This window comes from Colletes latitarsis, chromosome 3, assembly GCF_051014445.1.
Source record: "Colletes latitarsis isolate SP2378_abdomen chromosome 3, iyColLati1, whole genome shotgun sequence".
NCBI classification, from domain to species: Eukaryota; Metazoa; Arthropoda; class Insecta; order Hymenoptera; family Colletidae; genus Colletes; species Colletes latitarsis.
This window is the reverse complement of record NC_135136.1, coordinates 28,575,082-28,594,865: the sequence shown is the minus strand read 5'-3', so window position 1 is coordinate 28,594,865 and position 19,784 is coordinate 28,575,082. Positions and strand designations below refer to the sequence as shown.

The window sequence follows — 19,784 nt, the reverse complement described above, 5'->3', positions numbered from 1 at the left end:
AATTACGATATCTCAAAAACGGAAAGTCGGATCGACAAAAACCAAAAACCATTTCAAAGAGGAGGCTTTGCCGCTGTTGACGATGGCGCTCGATCATAGAAAAAATACTAATAATTTCGAAACTGCAGGTAATTTAAGTTTTTAGTAATTTAATGCGTGTTAATAGCCTGCCGTAACACGGAAAGCGCCATAAGAGAATTTTTTTAAAATTACCTATTTACATAAATTACGATATCTCGAAAACGGGAAGTCGGATCGACAAAAACCAAAAGCCATTTTGAAGGAGAGACTTTGCCGCTTCGTACAGTGGCTCAATAATTAATAAAACACTAGTACTTTCGTAACTGCACGCATCTAAAGTTTAGGTATTTTTAATACACGTTGTTAGACTATTTTAAGACAGTGGAAACTGCAGATTTCTTTCGTCTTTGCTATAAATATATTTCCTATTTACATCGGAAGCTAACCAGAATTTGGTACCAAATTTTGTCTAGTTTTTTACAGAAAAATATAAATCATTGAATCGGTCAGACGACCGGTCGTGGTAGGCAAGACAGACTGCATATTTTTCTCAGAAAACAAACAATAAGAATAGAAGTGAATATTGTAAAATTCATTGTACGTATACTATAAGAAATGGCGCTAAAATAATATTGTGTGTTAGAATTTGTAAACGAAATTTTAAAAACGGTCATTTGACCGGTCGTGGTAGGTTTAGTGTTAAATGCAGTTTTCCACGGCGCGTATTCTCACTGCCTGTGAAACGATTGAACTTTCAGGTCAATTTTCTGGAACCTTGAGAAACATAGGCTGTACCCGTTGGCTCGTAGACTCTCAGTTCATAACGGGAGATTTACGAGGAGGTTGCGCGGGCATCGAGGCAAGTCTTATGCGAACCGTGATGCATTTAAATAATCCGCGACGGAAAAACGCGGTTCAATAACGGCCAGCTCGTTATTCGTTTCGATCCGCGCAGTTACAGCTTTATCTTCCATTGGAAATGGTAGCGTTTACGCGGGAACCGTATAAGTCGCTCGCGAGATAATCTAGTATCGCAAGAAATATATTAAATTAACAAGCGTCTCTAACGAGCGTCCGTTCCACATTGGCTGGCGATGCATCGGATTCACGCTGCATCCATGGGATTAACGATCGAATATTTACTCTTGGCGTGGTCTGGCAAAGTTACGAAACGAACGTGAGATTTGAACGCCAGGCGATGCTTAATAATAATATTCCCGTTAGTTCGTTAATTAATACTCCGCGTATGTTTTTCGCTTTCAGTGACACCGCCACTGCCGGCGATAGGAGAATCAGCGTGGGAGAGAGACCACGAGCGAGCTCGGGAAAGACACCGGGAACGAGAGCACGAGAGGGTGAACGAGAGGAGTACGGAAAACGAACGTAGGGAACGGCAGCAGGAAAGAGAATCAGGGATCAGGGAAAGGGAGCCACGGGATCGAGAAAAGGAACGGGATCGCGACAGGGAGAGACAGAGGGATAGAGAAAGGGACAGAGACGTGTCGGTCTGCATGATGGAACCGCTCGATCCTGTCTTTGTATCCTCCTCGGCGGCCCTCCTCGCGTTGCAGAGGATAAAGGAAACGTCACTGTGAGTACCTTTCTCGATTTTGTCAAAATAACCAGCGATAATGCACGTTTACTTTTGAAATGTTTACGACACTGTCTGGGAGACATTGGCAAATTTCAGGACAAAGATCTTTGAGTAGAGTAACTGTGCCAGTAGTCGGCCGTTTAAAGCATAATGAAAATTCATTTTACGCATTGTCACTGTTAATATTTTCTATGTTTTATACGCCATTCAATTCATTAGAGCCTGTTGTTTTTTAAATATGTGATCGACGTTTTAATACCATAGTAATTTGTAGCTAAAGTATCTAGAAATATGCAGAAATGTCATTTCCACCAATAGTCGGCCGAGAGTGCCCTATTTTCAGGTGTTAGTAGTCAGCCGTTATAAGTAGTGCTAGTATGCAGGCAACAAAAACTGATGAAATTATCATAAGAAGAAACGAATCCTTATTTCTGTGTTCCAATGTGCAAAAAATAGAACATAAAAAATAATTTTACTAAAAAACAAAACATAAAATATTTTTTTTCGTAACAATACGTAAAATTTATCTCATGAAGTTATTTAACTAAATTATCATTAAATTATCTAACAGTTACTATACTTACAATATGGAACATACATTGTTATTCATAATAGTTTCTTAAACAACTTAGTGTACAAAATATCTAAAAAAATACACGAATAAGGGTAAAAACTAAACAAAAAAAAAATAACGGTCCTTTAAAGTTAATTTTCTGTTATTTTTGTAACGTCAAATACTGTTACCAGGCAAATGTATATTTAAAATATTATCATACAAAAGCTTACTATTATTGAAAGTACACGTATGATATCAAATAATTCACGTTTCTTTTAACAGTCAGTTGTTAACAATTAAATTACCATCACAGTAATGTTTCCCGAACACTCATAGTGTTGTATTCTTATCAATTGTTTTAGACGCTACGACCGATAGAGCCGACTACTGATTTCATATCAATTCTGAAAAATAATAATAATATTCTTAATACCAATAGTCAGCCCCATCGAAAAAATATACATATTAACGTTTTAATATCATTCTACACTCATAAACAATTTATTTAAATATTGCTAATTACGTACTCAAAATATTAAAAAACAAGATTTACGATTATTGATGACATACAGGGTGTTCGGCCACCCCTGGGAAAAATTTTAATGGGAGATTCTAGAGGCCAAAATAAGACGAAAATCAAGAATATCAATTTCTTGACTGAGGCTTCATTAAAAAATGATTAAAAAATTAAATTAAAAAATTTCAAATCATTCTGAAAAAATTATTTTTGGTTGAGGGGGTCAATTCAATAATTTTTGGTAAATAGACCTACCCCAGAAATTCTACCCACTTTCTAGAAAAAAATTTAATACGAGCGGAACTTTAAATGTTAATAACTTTTTAACGAAGATTCCATCAACAAATTAATTTCTTGATTCTTGATTTTCGTTTTATTTTGGCCTCTAGAATGTCCCATTAAAATTTTTCCCAGGAGTGGCCAAACAACCTGTATGCTATCTTTAGTTGTTACGTAAAGTACTACCAAACTATTCACTAGTTGTCTGTCATAGATAGAATGGTCTTCAGAATGTAACTTATTGCACTGCACACTATTGCCTCCAAAGATATGAAACTGAACATTGGAAATAGAACCATAGGTTCACTGCTGACAGGTTTCTAAACGTAATTTTGCTATTATTTCATATTCCTAAGTAATTTGCTACCAAAGAGGCTGACTACTAGAACAGTTACTCTACTGTGAAAAGCATTGTGATATATTTAAACAACTTATCCTTTTTTCTCATATATTAGTAAAATTCGATGACAAAGTTCACGACACGGTGAATTATCTTTATTGACAATTTAATTATCTTTATTGACTATTTCTCTTCTTCGACTGTTAATATTTAAGTACATAATTTTATTCGGGTGTTTCCCAAAAATCTTCTGGAGGATCTAGAACTTTAGCTGGCCGAAATTCACCAGTTTCAGGGTCGCGCTCTTGACAGGCCATCAAAGTGCACCCTATGACTTGTGTTTCAGTGCAAAAACACGTGTTGCATCCATCATTATAGGTTTTCCCCGGCACACATTTTCTTTCTTCAGTTTAATAAATAGTAAATTAAAAATTAGCAATGGTCATTAACGTCGATCTTCTTGAAAAAATGCACAAAACTTCGAAATTCAACGTCGAAATAGTACTTCGAGTTCTCGATAAATAACTCACCAGATTCTTGGCCAAATGTAACCGAGCTTACGATAACGATCAACAAGCAAACAATGAAAAATTTAGACGACATATTGACGCGTCTCTTCACTGCCAGAACGATCGAACGACTGACTTTATGTAGATTGTCCAGTCATATTTTTATCGTTGGTACATTGATAATCTTTCATGCTTTTGTCAAAACAGATAGTGAATATAAGCATTTGCATATGTTGATCTAATAATATTGCGTAAGTGTATTGCGACATGTTTCTCAGAATATCTATCTCCTTATGTAGATATAATATCCCGAAACATGCAAAATATAGTATACAAAATAAATGCAAAATGTGTACACCAAAATTGATTTATTGCACTTTAAAGCACAATAAGTTATAATAGTTTTCCCCAAATTTTCATATAGACATAAAAAAGTTATTTTCATTAATATGTCGGAGAAACAGTTTCATTGGCCATTTCTCTCTGTCTCGTCACTCTATGCATTTCTTGTTTTTCTTAACTCTTTTAATTAAATAAACTAATAATTGTTAACTATAACACAAACACTTTGACAACCCCAAAGGATGTACAACAACAACCGATGAGTCCTTTGCAGGGATTCTTTTTCGAATTTTTCCCGCACGTCCTTTCAGTCTGGAAACCCTTTTAATTCTATTCGTTTCTTTTTCGAATCCTTCTTTTTTTAAACGTTTCGGTAACCAGACAACCAACTCGACTACCTTCAAAGGCCACATCCAAACGTCAACGCCAACCAGACGCACGTTTGCGTTTCCGGTGATATTCTTTGCATCGATTATATTTAAATATCGATTAGAGCCAACATAACTTTATTTACACAACGTGAAGTAACATTCAATTTGAGAACAAAAACTTTTTAATGGGTTCCGACAAATATATTATATTTATTATACTATATAGCAATTTTCTTATGCACTCCTGTATCTAAATTTTCTTAGGAATTAAATGTGAATAGATAAACAACCATGTTTTTATCACTCGTTAAATAATGAAAAGGTTTTAATCATAGAAGAAAATATTTCACAACGAACAGATATACAATATACAGGGTGCGGCCGAATAACATGTACTAGCGGGCATGAGGTGGTTCTTTATGAAAAAATAAGAACAAAATATGGAATAAAATTTTTTCATTTAAAGTTTAGTTTTCGAGAAAATCGAGTTTGAAAATCCTATTCGTACGTATGCTGTTACGGCTAAGTTACGGTTCGTCGAGAATCGTATAACGCGTATCGTAGGACTTCCTCTTTACTGCAACGACACTAATTTCATCCATTGTAGTATTTTCTATCCGGAATGCATTTCTCTGTTTTGATATAATAAAATTATCAGTGTAAAAAACAAACGTGAAATATAAGATACCAACTGGAATTATCGTCATAATAATGTCCTGATTCTTTGAATAAAACATCACCAAAGTCTTGGCTAAGAGCACTAACATGTACGCTTCATTATTATTACCCAATTGATAACCTTACATGCTTATCTTTAAACACTTTTCAAACAAAGCTATGTCGTGTACTTCTATATGAGTCTAACCTTGCACCTTGACTTGTTAAGAAAATAATATACGTCTGTTGAATATTGCAATGAATTCTTTTGAATTGTGCGGGATCAAAACCCAAATCCTATTTATTTATATTCTAAAGTAATGATTCACGATAAAAACTGTTATATACAAGATGTTCGGCTAACCCTGGGAAAAATTTTAATGGGGGATTCTAAAGACCAAAATAAGACGAAAATCAAGAATTCCAATTTGTTGATGGAGGCTTCGTTAAAAAGTTATTGACAATTAAATTCAAAAATTTCAAATCGTTCTAAACAAATTATATTCGGTTGCGGGGGTCAATTACAATCATTTTTGGTCATTACACATACCCCCGAAATCCTACGTACTTTCGAGAAAAAAATTCCTTACCGAAAATCTAATTAGGTGCCTACATTTTTCGACGAAAAAAAAAATTTCAAATTGTTTTGGAAAAATTATTTTCGGTTGTGAGGGTCAATTACAATCATTTTTGGTGAATAAACATACCCCCGAAATCTTGTGCATTTTCGAAAAAAAAATTCAGTACAGGCGGAACTTTAAACGTTAATAACTTTTTAACGAAGCCTCCATTAACAAATTGGTATTCTTGATTTTCGTCTTATTTTCGCCTCTAGAATCCCTCATTAAAATTTTTCCCAGAGGTGGCCGAACACCCTGTATATATATTTCACTATACAATATAAGTTTAAAAACTACAGCATCCTGGAAATATTTCAAATGTATTTAGTAATCAAAAATAAGTAAAAAGATTTTCACCGCGCATAAAAACTTTGTAATGCAAATTATCACACATATTTGCAACAAAAATGAAATGAAAAATATCCTTGAACGGTTCCAAAGGATCAAATTATTTGTATAAATCAATCATACAGGGTGTTCACAGGTTGAATGCTCAAACTTGAAATAGAAATATGGAATCATAAAACAAACAAATGTTTCCTCTGAGAGTACATCCGCAAACATGATTTTTTTCATCGATAAACAGGATATACTTAGATTATTTCGTTCCCATATTCTTATAACTTTAAAAATAAATATGTTTTCGAAGAAGAAGAACTTCAAAAGGAAAAATTTGTTTATTTTACGACTCTACATTCGTATCTTAAGTTTAAGCATTTAACACCCTGTATATAATAAAATGTACACGAGAATACAATGACAAACATTTTTTTCTATGACTTTTTAATAATATGGAAATAAATATGTCAGCCAGGGATTCATCTTCCTTTCTCCCTACAATGTACGAGGACTGACTTTATTATCAGTTTACTATCGGTCGAAAACAGCTGGACGCCGCAGCTACTCGCTTATGGGGTCGATGGTTACGTAGTGCCATATTTCATCGAAAGTATAAGCACATCCAGAGCTTAATAGGACGAGATCGTGCACCCGCTGTAAATCTCGTTTAATTTGCTCTCGTACGCTCACGAATGTCTTTTCCATTGTCGACAGCACGACACTTAGCGAATTTTTTTTATCAGAGCTTACTTACACTTCTTATACAGGATCATACAGGTTCACATAATTATCATATATAGATTTTATAATTCATAAATTACAGATTTTAAAAATATATTTAACAAATACATATGATCTTTGTATGTCGCATTTTTTTAAGAATTTGCAGATGCTGTATAGATGTATATTTCTTTAGTTTCTTAATTAATATTTGCTTCGAGTACAGAGAACACTTACAAAAGATATGCTGAGATATTGAATTTCGTATTTACAGATATAAAACTAAGACTAAAACTCTTAAAGGGAGGTTCTGGTTTCGTACGCTTGAAAAAGGTCATTTTTTAAGATTTTTTTTGTAACAAACTAAACAAGACATCAATCTGTGGTTTTGCCATTTTATTATGCATCCTTTATAGACATAAAAAATTATAAAATTTTTTATTTTATATAAACATTCAGAGTAAACAAGCCGCGTGTCATCATAGTCCTCGAGAAATTCTTGTTGAGTTGCGGGCGTTGTAGCTCCTCGACTGTAAATCTAAAACAAAAAAGTCGTACATATTCTTAAACTGCATGAAATTTTCGAAGCAGTAAACCTTCAAAAGTGGAAAAAATAATTTTTTTTATTGTTTTCTGCCACCTTAAAGTTAGAAATCATTGTTTTACCATTTTTTTCACAATTCTACATTTTATAAAAGTTAGTAAATTTAAAAAAACTCAAAATATTAGAGGTTCACTACCTGCAGAAAAGTGTACTCTATAATATAAAAAAAGATTCATTTACATTGATCAATTAGTTTTTGAGATATTTATTTATTTATTTTCCTTTTACAAAAAAACATAATAAAAATGCCTTTTACATTGAAAGAAAAATTTGAATTGCCAAATTAATATACAATGTAATGTATAGTGTTTCATAAACGCTATCTAAATAAAGTAAAATCGATTCCATCGATGGTAAAAAATTATGGTTATTTTCTAAAAATCTGAAACTGTGAAGAAAGACAAACACTGAAATCATACTTGAACAAAAAATAACGAGATAAATGTATTGGCTATGTTTTTCAATTACCTTACAATACCTGTTAGAATAGTAGCAGCTATCAATAGAGTATGCCAAACAAACGAGTGGATTATTCGTACAATATTAAAGAACAAATTAAAACCATATAAACCGACAAATGTACATAAACATTTCGATTATAATTTCGAACCTTCCATTTAATGTACATTATAGATATTTTCTAATATTGCTGAAAATCCAACATTCATATATAATTTTATCATTAAAAACAATCGTATTTTTCAAACAAACGATACTTAAACATTAACTAATGCAAAATGAAAACGTTTCAATATCAGCTATAAGAATAGACAATAAAATGTATAGGTTTGAATAAAAAAATTTACATGTAACCCTCATAGAGCTTTTTAAGGTTATCCCAAGGTTAAATAGATATAGCGTTGCATGTGTCTTTATATAATGTGCTACAAGATTCATAGAAAGGATTAGGGGAGAGAGAGAACAAAGGTTTTTTAATTGATTAAGAGTACAAAATGAAATGTTGATGACTATGACTAAGGATGATGTACTAGCACTTACAAGAAATTATGCCGCGACCAGCTGATATCTATCTAAATCTATTATGATAGAATAAATGTACTAAATATTAGAAATATGACTAGTCCTGATGGTCGTGAAAATTTTGAAAACCTTTGATCGTGTTGCAAATTTTAAAAGTCTTTGAAATATGTATTATATTATCTATATTAACTTAGGATACGATTTTCTTAATGAATAAGTAACAAATTCATTCGTTTAATAATTTGGTCAAAATCATTAAGGATTAAAATTCTATTACATTTTGTATTTCTTGGTTACATTACTATTTGACTACTGTCGTTGCTCCTCTGTTTTCTTACTTCAAAATTAAATTTTCGAACGTCCTGTTTTTACAGAATTTAAAAATAACTTTAAAGGTTTAAACGTCGCGTGGATTAAAGCTTGTGAAAAAATTCTACTCTTATGATCTATCGAGTAGCGAAGCTAGGAAACCTTTGTTGATCGATGCCAATAATAGCACCTCGAGATCCTTCGTGTAGATCACGTGTACCGTGAAATCGTCACCACCTCCGCGAATCGAGGTCCGTCCTCTCGTGTCGCAGTGCCGTTAACCGATAGTTATACTTCGCGTTTCGCATAAATCTCGGCCCGTTGGTTGTCTATTCCCGTCTCAATGTACGCGCAACGCTGACGACTTCCACATACAAGGAACTACGCACTTGCGCACGCACCGATGTACATTGGTACCCGCATGTCAGGGCCCCCCGCGGAGGAACTGCCGCGAGCTTGCAGCAATACTTCACGACAAATGTACTTTCCAGTTCCTTCTTCGCCTTTCCAACGAACTGCGCGCTTACGACTTCCATTTTGAAACAATGATCCATTCGGGAATACGCGACGCGGCAGATGTTCGGACGCTGGGGAAACCATTCTATGGGAATTATCAGGAAATAAGCCAGATACTATTTACACTCGAGACAAATTCCACGTCAGTGGTTCTCAACATAGGTTACAAATGCACTCGTAAACGCTTTTTGGAATTACTCCAGAATTTAAAACAATGTGGATTTTTTATAGCTAAACGTCTTTCTTCCACCCTAGAGGAAGGGAATAAATTCTTTGACTGCTATCATCTGGCACAGTGTTTCCCAATCTCTTTTTAATCATGCTTTGCTTCAACTCTTCAAATTAAAAGGGTTTTGATCGATATCTTATATATCAAAGTAAACATTTTACGAATTGGAAATTAAAATTGCTTTTTAATCCGACAACATATTTCGTCAAGGTCTTTGAAACGAAAGCATGTCCAAGAGTTTCAACTGGAATATCCTCTTGTTCTTCCGCTTCTAAGAGATCTTTATTTGCGAGGTCTTCAAGAAGATCAATTACACTAGTTCCAAAGATAACGTTTCTGCTCTGCAATCTCTACCGATTCTACTAATCCTTCGCAATTAGCAATAGGCCGTGGTCAGAGTTTCTATTATATTGTAATTCTATTCCAGTTGTATGTCGTAATCTGTTCCGTCCTTTGCAAGGTAACAGAAACAAAACGTTAGAATAGCTCGTTCGTGCTGGGAAAATCCGTGTATTGTTCCGTAATCAAGATGTTCGCGAGGTACCAGTCAAGTGTAGCTTTTAACTCGCGGAACAATATGATCGTAAACAATCAACGCGACGTGTCATTTCCGACAACTAAATCAATTCTAAAAAATTGGTGCTTTCGATTAGTAAAATGTGATTCGAAAAAATTGTTTAATCTAGTTTCGTTTGAGAAAATTATATTATTCTACTATTATCTCAAACGTTTTGAAACGACGTAGGACTATTTTACCTCTATTCTAGCTCACAAGGAGATTTTATAGTCGTGGAAATTGCTTTTAAAACGATAGCAGATGCAAGTTATAGTATACAGGGTGTTCGGCCACCCCTGGGAAAAATTTTAATGGGGGATTCTAGAGGCCAAAATAAGACGAAAATCAAGGATACCAATTTGTTGATGGAGGCTTCGTTAAAAAGTTATTAACGTTTAAAGTTCCGCTCGTACTGAATTTTTTTCTCGAAAATGCGCAAGATTTCGGGGGTATGTCCATTCACTAAAAATGATTATAGTTGACCGCCGCAACCGAAAATAATTTTTCTAGAACGATTTGAAATTTTTTTTTCATCGAATAATTTAGGCACCTAATTAGATTTTCGGTAAGGAATTTTTTTCTCGAAAATGCGTAGGATTTCGAGGGTATGTGTAATGACCAAAAATGATTGTAATCGACCCCTGCAACCGAAAATAATTTTTTCAGAATTAATTAAAAATTTTTTTTTTTGGTCGAATAATTTAGGCACCTACCCCCTGTCGATTTCTCTTAAAAATTCGTTTTTCATTTTTAGTAATTTTGTTTGACGCCCTACAGAAAAGTTGTCTAATACTTTTTTGTAAGTACCCATGAGCTCTACTTCAGAAAAAAATTTCATTGAAATATATTCACAATTGTAGGAGTTATGGCTGTTTGAAAATTGGACCATTTTTATGGGGTTTTTCTCATTTTGCGGTGTCAAGAACCAACTTTTCGAATATTTTTATAATTGCTACATATTCTACACTAAAAAACGCGTCGTTTGGCTTTTTGAACATTAAAATCCTCCAATCCGTTCAGAAGTTATGACGTTTTGAAGATTCGCATGAAAATTCGGGCAAACATTTCTGGCCAGAAATTATATTTTCGGTAAGGAATTTTTTTCTCGAAACTGAGTAGGATTTCGGGGATATGTCTGTTGACCAAAAATGCTTGCAATTGACCCCTGCAAGTAAAAATAATTTTTCCAAGATGATTCGCAAGTCTTTTTTTTCGCCGAAAATTTTCAGCACCTGTCCCTTTGTTGTCGATTTTTAGTAATTTTGTTTGACGCTCTATAGAAAAGTTGTTTAGTACTTTTTTATAGGTACCCATGAGCTCTACTTCAAAAAAAAGTTTCATTGAAATATATTTACTATTGTAGGAGTTATGGCCATTAGAAAATTGGTCCACTTTTATGGGGATTTTCTCTTTTTACGGGGTCAAGGCGCAACTTTTTCAATATTTTCAGAATTTCTACATATTCTTCACTAAAATATGCGTTGTTTGTATTTTGAAACATTAAAATCGGCCAATCCGTTCAGGAGCTATGAGATTTTAAATATTCGCATGAAATTTCAGGAGAGTATTTCTGGCCTCACATTAGATTTTCGGTAAGGAATTTTTTTCTTGAAAATGCGTAGAATTTCGGTGGTATATATAATAACCAAAAATGATTGCAATTGATCCTTGCAGCCGAAAATCATTTTTTTAGAGTGATTAGAAAAAATTTTTTTTTCGCTGAAAAATTTTAGCACCTACCCAAATTATTTTCCCAAAAGTGGATAAGATTTCGAAGATGTGTATATTCACAAAAAATGATTATAATTGATCTCCGCGACCAAAAATAATTTTTTCAGAATGATTTGAAATTTTTTGATTTAATTTTTTAATAACTTTTTAACGAAGCCTCAGTCAAGAAATGGATATTCTTCATTTTCGTCTTATTTTGGCCTCTAGAATCGCTCATTAAAATTTTTCCCAGAGGTGACCGAACACCTTGTACAGACAAACATAGTGTTTCGTGAATTTCTCATAAAGAAGACCGACCCTCCCCTCTGTTGCGAAGTCCCACTTACAGTGCATCACCTTTTATATGAGTGCCAAAAACTTTCTACCCAGCGACTCAAATATAAAATCAATCCTGACACGGCCCTTACGTCCGGAGAACATCTAATAAATATCATTGAATTTCTTAACAAAACCAGCCTCTTCCACAAAGTCTAAAACCAACGCAGAAACCCGTCGCTTATGACCGCGATGTTGTGCGCCGTAAAACCTTATATATAAATAATAAATAAATAAACATAGTGTTTCGAACGTTTCGAAACGACGTAGGACTGTATTGTTTCCGTTCGGTTAAAGAATTAAAAATAGAAAACAGCGTGTTGGAGGTTTAATTCGGACGATACACCCTGTAGATTCGCAGAATCGAATTGCAAGTGACTTCGCCGAGAAGTCGAGGATCGGAAAATCGCCAGGCAAGGGTTGCGTTTCTTCGTCGACCAGGCGCAGATCGAGATAGGAGCGAGTCGGATTATCGCGAGTAGAAGCGGATTTATGCCAGTTTAAACACCGAGCTGCGGGCCTGGTTTACGGCACGAAGCGTGCGAGGCCGGGCTTCGTTCCGATGAAATATAGCCCGACTGGGGATGCGTCAGTGGGCACCGGCGCTGTTTTATCCGGTCAAGTTGAAACGCGAATTCTCCGGCTCCGGGAGCGTAGAGAAGCGGTAGCGTGAATTCCTCGGGCGCGGACGAGCGGGACCAGAGCGTGTCCCGTCGCGATCGCGTAATTTATATCCAGGACGAATTTATAGAAAATCGTCCGTATCCGCGACTTTGTTTACCGCGGGACCCGTTACGAACGTCCTCGAAGAATTATGGCACCTTAAATTTCACCACGGCACCTTCAGGGGTTACACCGGACTGGAGACGTAAAATATTCACGGTTCTTCAAAAATTTATGGAACCGTAACTACACGTTCGATAGAGTTCGCGTAGCGCGCGATTATGCATTGTTTGCAGAGTACGGAAATATTTTGCGCGGGTGTCGACTTTTCACTCAAAACGGCGATCTTCAGAAACAGGGAATTTGAAGCTTTTTGAGATAGTTACAAATTTTGTGGAACTGACTGTTAAAAAGTTTTATTTGTGCATGTTCCTTGCCCTTGTTCGATCGTGATATTTAGTAAAAAAATATTAATTTATAATTAGGTAAATGTCTTTGAACAGGGTAACTTGCTTTGCGTTGACTATAGCAGTAGTAATCATTTTATTACATAGTTGCAAATTTGGTAGATCGATTATTCAAAAATTTGTTTCCTTATTAGCAGACTGCAGATGTTTATTCGTTAGTGGGAAATTTTAATTCTCTAAAAACTACAGAATGCACTTAACGCGTTCGCTGCGTCGCAAATATTGTGGATGTTCACCGAGGACGACTAGTTTGGTAGTTTAAGTAGAAGTTGATATAAAACATGAGACGTACACACTTTATAGGATTTGGAGAATAATTATTTATTTATCAGTAACAAATGAACTGATTATCAAAAAACACAAAGGTCAAGAAAGTTCGCAGCGAACGTGTTAATGTGCAAAAATATGAAAAATACTTAAAATAAGATACGAATTATTACATTTAGGGGTTGAGACAACCCTCTACAAAAGTTCAGATTTCATTAATTCTATTAACAAAGATATGAATTTGCATAAAAATTCGCAGAGTACTTAGTAGTTTGGAAATTGACGTTCTACCGTATCCTCAAAATATTGGGTTGTTCGAAAAGTAGTTTCGTTTTCTTACCAACAGAGATGTTAATTGTGTTTTTAACCAGCCAATTTTATTCTAAACCGTATTTTCATTATATATTTTCACAACTGACACGTCAAGGCTTGTTTGTTTCTGTGCAATTGTGTTCCTTTGGTGTCCCGTCAAATATGGAAAATCAGAAGCTGCATTTTCGGCATATTTTGCTTTTTTATTATCGAAAAGGTAAGAATGCTGTTCAAGCAAGAATAAAATTGTGTGACGCGTAGGGAGAAGATGTTTTAACAGAATGGCAATGCCAAAACTCGTTCGCAAAATTTCGTTCCTGCAATTTTGATGTCGAAGATGGGGCTCACGTTCTGGAAAGTCAGTTAACAAACCGACGAGTAACAACACGAGAAATTGTAAAGAAGTTAAATTTGTCGAATTTGACCGTTTGTGATCACATGAAACAACTTTGTTTCGTTTCGACATTTTGGTTCCACCATGATAATGCCAGACCTCACGCAAGTTTTGTATCTCGTCAGAAGCTATTGCAATTTGAATTCGATGTGCTACCACACCCCCCATACTCGCCAGATCCGGCATCATCGGATTATTACTTGTTTCGGTTTTTAAAAAATTTCTTAAACAATAAAACATTTACTTAAAGCGACGATGTCAAAAATCACCTGCATCAGTTTTTTTATAAATAAAGGTCAGAAATTTTATGAGCATGGAATCATGCTACTACCAGGAAGATGACAAAAGATGTTGGACCAAAATGACCAGTACACAATTCAATAAAATATTTGTATATTATAAGAAAATTGTTCCTTTTCGCCTAGGAGAAAAACGAACTTACTTTCCGAACAACCGAATAATAACGAAAGTTCCGATTTGTAAGAATTACTGAGAATTTTTGAAAACTTGTGGCCCGGTGTATTGAATCCCGAGTTTCGTTCTATACTTTAAATTATCCTTTAACTGCATCCCGCGATTCAACGTAGGGACAATCGACGGCCACGTACGAATTTGGTCGCGGAACGAGTTTCACCAGGCGTCGGGATAAGATTGATTGACCGCAGTTCGATGCGTCTTCGCTTCTTTTTATCGAGCCAAGACAAAGTTGAACAACCGACGTACATCATCCGGAGGAACCGTCTAACCCGTTCTTGGTAGCCATTTCGGTGACGGCCCATGAAATCCGCGAGAAGGGAACGCTTTGTTCCGAACTTTTGCTCGCCATCCTTCGCCCCATAAATTAACCAGCATTCTTCTTTCTTCGCCGTTCGAACGACTACTGTTCGGCAAAAGAACTCTTGTATTCACCATTATCAGTTAGCCTAATTATGGTGGTACATCATTAAATAGAAAAGTTGATTATAAGAATCAAACCCGTGTAATATCATGAATTTTACATCGCGCGGTTTTGTATTATAATACACATTTTCAGTCGAAATCTTTCACTAAATTTATCAAAGCTGTAAATAAATGTGAAGTAGTCATTTTGCTCGATAATATAAAATTGAGCCATAAACAGGAGAAGAAAAATATCGAGTGACCCCTTTTTGTAAGTGTAATTTCAGAATACGTAAATTTATTTGTCGGCGTTTTAGGTCAGGCCTTCTTTGGAACATTGTATGAAAAGCTCTAAAAAATGTGGAACATATTATACCTACTTTCTAAGTTTGTGTACCATCGCGAATATATTCAGAATCCACTATTAGGGATAAAGTTTTACACCTACAATCTATTAATATACAGGGTGTTCGGCCACCCTTGGGAAAAATTTTAATGGGAGATTCTAAAGGCCAAAATAAGATGAAAATCAAGAATACCAATTTGTTGATGGGGGCTTCGTTAAAAAGTTATTAACAATTCAATTCAAAAATTTCAAATCGTTCTGGAAAAATTATTTTCGATTGCGGGGGTTAATTACAATCATTTTTGGTGAATACACATACCCCCGTAATCCTACCCACTTTCGAGAAAAAAATTCGAGTAAGTGCTGAAAGTTTTGGGTGAGAAAAAAGGCTTTCGAATCGCCTTGGAAAAATTATTTTTAGTTGCAGGGGTCAATTGCAAGCATTTTTGGTCAACAGACATACCCCCGAAATCCTACTCAGTTTCAAGAAAAAAATTCCTAATCGAAAATATAATTTATGGCCAGAAATGTTGCCCGAAAATTTCATTCGAATCTTTAAAACGTCATAACCTCTGGACGGATTGGACGATTTTAATGTTTAAAAAAGCAAACAACGCGTATTTTAAAGTAGAATATGTAGCAATTATAAAAATATTCGAAAAGTTGGTCCTTGACCACGCAAAATGAGAAAAACCCCATAAAAATGGTCCAATTTTCAAACAGTCATAACTCCTACAATTGTGAATATATTTCAATGAAACTTTTTTCTGAAGTAGAACTCATGGGTACCTACAAAAAAGTATTAGACAACTTTTCTGTAGGGCGTCAAACAAAATTACTAAAAATGAAAAAGTAATTTTTAAGAAAAATCAACAGGGGTGCCTAAATTTTTCGACGAAAAAAAAATTTTTAATTAATTCTGAAAAAATTATTTTCGGTTGCGTGGGTGAATTACAAACATTTTTGGTCATTACATATACCCTAGAAATCCTACGTACTTTCGAGAAAAAAATTCGAGAAGGTGTGAAATTTTTCGACGAAAAAAAAAATTTCAAATCGTTTTGGAAAAATTATTTTCGGTTGCGGAGATCAATTACAATCATTTTTGGTGAATAGATATACCCCCGAAATCCTGCGCATTTTCGAGGAAAAAATTCAGTACGGACGGAACTTTAAACGTTAATAACTTTTTAACGAAGCCTCCATTAACAAATTGGTATTCTTGATTTTCGTCTTATTTTAGCCCTTAGAATCCCCCATTAAAATTTTTCCCAGGGGTAGCCGAACACCCTGTATATACTTTCCTTCGATAAATAGTTCAGAGTTAGTAAAAAACAAAGTGACTAACGTACAATATTCCTCGAAACATCCTAATGTTATTTAGGTTGTAATAACAGTGACAAAAATAATACGATACGTCAATTTCAATTTCTGAACTAAAATTTTATTCGTACATGACAGTTTCTATCTCAGCGAAGTGTAAAATAATAACTATTGATTAAAGCTTACGCGGTAACAATTTGAAATGCATCGTTTAAGTCGTTCTTACTAGTCTTTGTCGAAGGTTATCCAATTGTGTTTGTCAGTTTTCCTTAACATGGAATGTTGGACGTTTCAGTCGTAGAATCCATGACAGTTCGATAAATCAAGCTGCGGGTGTAACAGGTTGCCAGAATTCTTCAGGAGGGTTCAAAGTGTTAATTTCCGGATTTCCTGAACAGTCGACTTCAGTGCAACCTATAAATCCACTTTTGTGACAGTAACACCAGTTGCATCCATCGAAATAACTTTTGCCCGGCATGCATTTCTTTCCTTTAAAATAATAAATTAAAAATTAAGCGATAAGGTGATAAGAAGGTGAGGCCACAGAATTCGTTGATGCGTAGTGCTTTAAGTTTTCAATGGAAAACTCACCAGAATCCTCGCCGTTCGCGACCGAGCTCACGATGGCGAACACCAAGAGGAAAGCAAAAAATTTCGTCGACATGTTTCTCGTTCGTTCAATGTGTCTTCACTGACGACATAATTGATCCATTGACTTTATATAGGTTGTACATCCACAGTTTTATTGTCAACGTATCGATAACCTTTCACATTATATAGATTGTCCATCCACAATTTTATTGTCAACCTATCGATAACCTCTCACATTTTTCTCTAAACGATTTATCAACTTTATGCATAAACTGTCGCCAATATTTTACAAGTTATACACGCAGAAAACAGTCGTGAAAATCTTTATAATGTTTGTGCTTTCTATTGAAATTTTCAGTGTTTCCTGACGACATTTGAAACAATTGTACGAATATTTTGTATCGTTACTTCGTATCCTGCTCCTTGAAGTTGTAGCGACTTAGTTGTGGCTCCTGTTTAATCTAAGTTGCCATCTTAGCTGGTCACACATCGCGTAATGTCATCTGGATTTTCCAGTAACACTTATATAATTACAGTATTGAAAATAAAGTTCTTCAGTACGTTCGATTATTAATAGATCGTATTATACAGTTTTGAAGGTTTTTAAAGGCCAAAATAAGATGAAAATCAAGAATACCAATTTGTTGATGTAGGCTTCGTTAAAAAGTTATTAATGTTTAAAGTTCCGCCCGTCCTGAATTTTTTTCTAGAAAGCGGGTAGGATTTCGGAGGTATGTGTATTCACCAGAAGTGATTGTAATTGCCCCCGCAACCGAAAATAATTTTTTCAGAACGATTTGAAATTTCTTTTTTTCATCGAAAAATTTAGGCACCTAATTAGATTTTCGGTAAGGAATTTTTTTCTCTGAAGTGCGTAGGATTTCGGGGATATGTGTAATGACCAAAAATGATTGTAATTGACCCCCGCAACCGAAAATAATTTTTCCTGAACGATTTGAAATTTTTGAATTTAATTGTTAATAACTTTTTAACGAAGCCTACATCAACAAATTGGTATTCTTGATTTTCGTCTTATTTTGGCCTCTAGAATCCCCCATTAAAATTTTTCCCCGGGGATGGCCGAACACCCTGTATAAAAAGACCAAGAGGCATTAGATTCTTCCCAACTTTTACAACATAATTATATTAAGCAAATGCAAAGTAAACACTTGTTAAATATACATATAAATATGGGCAGAAGGATATCTATAAGAGGATTAACTTATTTTCTACTTTTCTTTATTTCTTCTTATTGTTTAATATTTTATTACATTCTTAGTATATTGTTTTCAACATCATGTTAATGGAAGCTTGTAACCCTTATATCGAAACTATACTTAGAAAAACTAACCAGCATTTTTCTTTCTTCGCCGTTTGAACGACTGTTCGGCGAAAGAACCCTTGTGTTCACCATTATCAATTAACCTAATTATGGTGATACATCGTTAAATAGAAACGTTGATTATAAGAATCAAACCCGTGAAATATCATGAATTTTAATTTTGTGCGGTTTTGTGTGTGTTATAATACACATTTTTAGTCGAAATCTTTTCACTAAAATCAAAACTGTAAATAAATGTGTAGTCATTTTACTCGATAATATAAAATGAAGTCACAAGGGAGAGGAGAACAATATCGAATGACCCCTTTTGTCAGCAAGTGTAATTTCAGAAAACATATTTATTTGTCGACATTTTAAGTTAGATCTTCTTTGAAGCATTATATCAAAAGTTCTAAAACATGTGGAAAAATTCATTTGAGAAGCATGTTATACCTATTTTCTAAGTTTGTGTTCCTTTACGAATATATTCAGAATCCATTACTAGGAATAAAGTTTTGCTGTGCTTAAATGTGGCAAATGAAAATAGCAGTAAATAACTATAGTAATAAATAACTTGTTTACTAATGTTTATTGAGTATAAAGGATTCTTCAAGACTTCGTGTTATCCAGTTTTCGAGTTCTATTGTAGAACAATAAAAATAGGAATTTTTGTCTACGTTAAAAAGATTATTTTTTTCTACCGAAAAAAAGAAGAAACATGGTTGTTTCCGGCCGGCAGGTACGTGCGATGTTAATAAACACAAGGACGGCACAAACAGGAAACAGAGTCAAAAATATTACATAGTAGGAAAGGAGCTTATCAAGAATAGGAAGTTTATGCAACCTGCATTCTTATGTAATTGGCGCCAATATTACCTACGGTTTCAACATCACATTATTACCAATAGTGGATTCATAAATCTATGTATAAACAAAATAAAAATAATGAAACGTAATACAGCTCGTATATTGACAACGTGGCCATATTAGTATTAATTTCAAATTATTACAATTATTATAGATGATATCAAGGTAGTTGTTTGTACTAAATGAAACAAGTTTCAAGTGGAAACTGTCTTCGATGGAGAGGTATAAGAATATCTTGCGAAAAAATT

At 34.4% G+C, this 19,784-nt stretch overlaps 2 protein-coding genes across 3 annotated transcripts in view; one reads left to right on the top strand and one right to left on the bottom strand.

Moving 5' to 3' along the window:
- Positions 1-19,784, top strand: part of LOC143340195 (uncharacterized) — a 937,384-nt gene that overhangs the window by 879,740 nt on the left and 37,860 nt on the right. For both annotated transcript variants that reach the window (XM_076761872.1, XM_076761870.1), the window contains one exon: positions 1,285-1,612. In XM_076761872.1, the coding sequence (XP_076617987.1) occupies positions 1,285-1,612 (328 nt within the window). The remainder of the gene's footprint in view (positions 1-1,284; positions 1,613-19,784) is intronic.
- Positions 16,857-17,504, bottom strand: LOC143340198 (uncharacterized). Its single transcript, XM_076761874.1, has 2 exons — positions 17,349-17,504; positions 16,857-17,246 (listed from the first exon to the last, which is right to left on the bottom strand). Exons 1-2 carry the CDS (start codon positions 17,419-17,421, stop codon positions 17,080-17,082), a joined length of 240 nt encoding a protein of 79 aa, XP_076617989.1. The 5' UTR covers positions 17,422-17,504; the 3' UTR covers positions 16,857-17,079.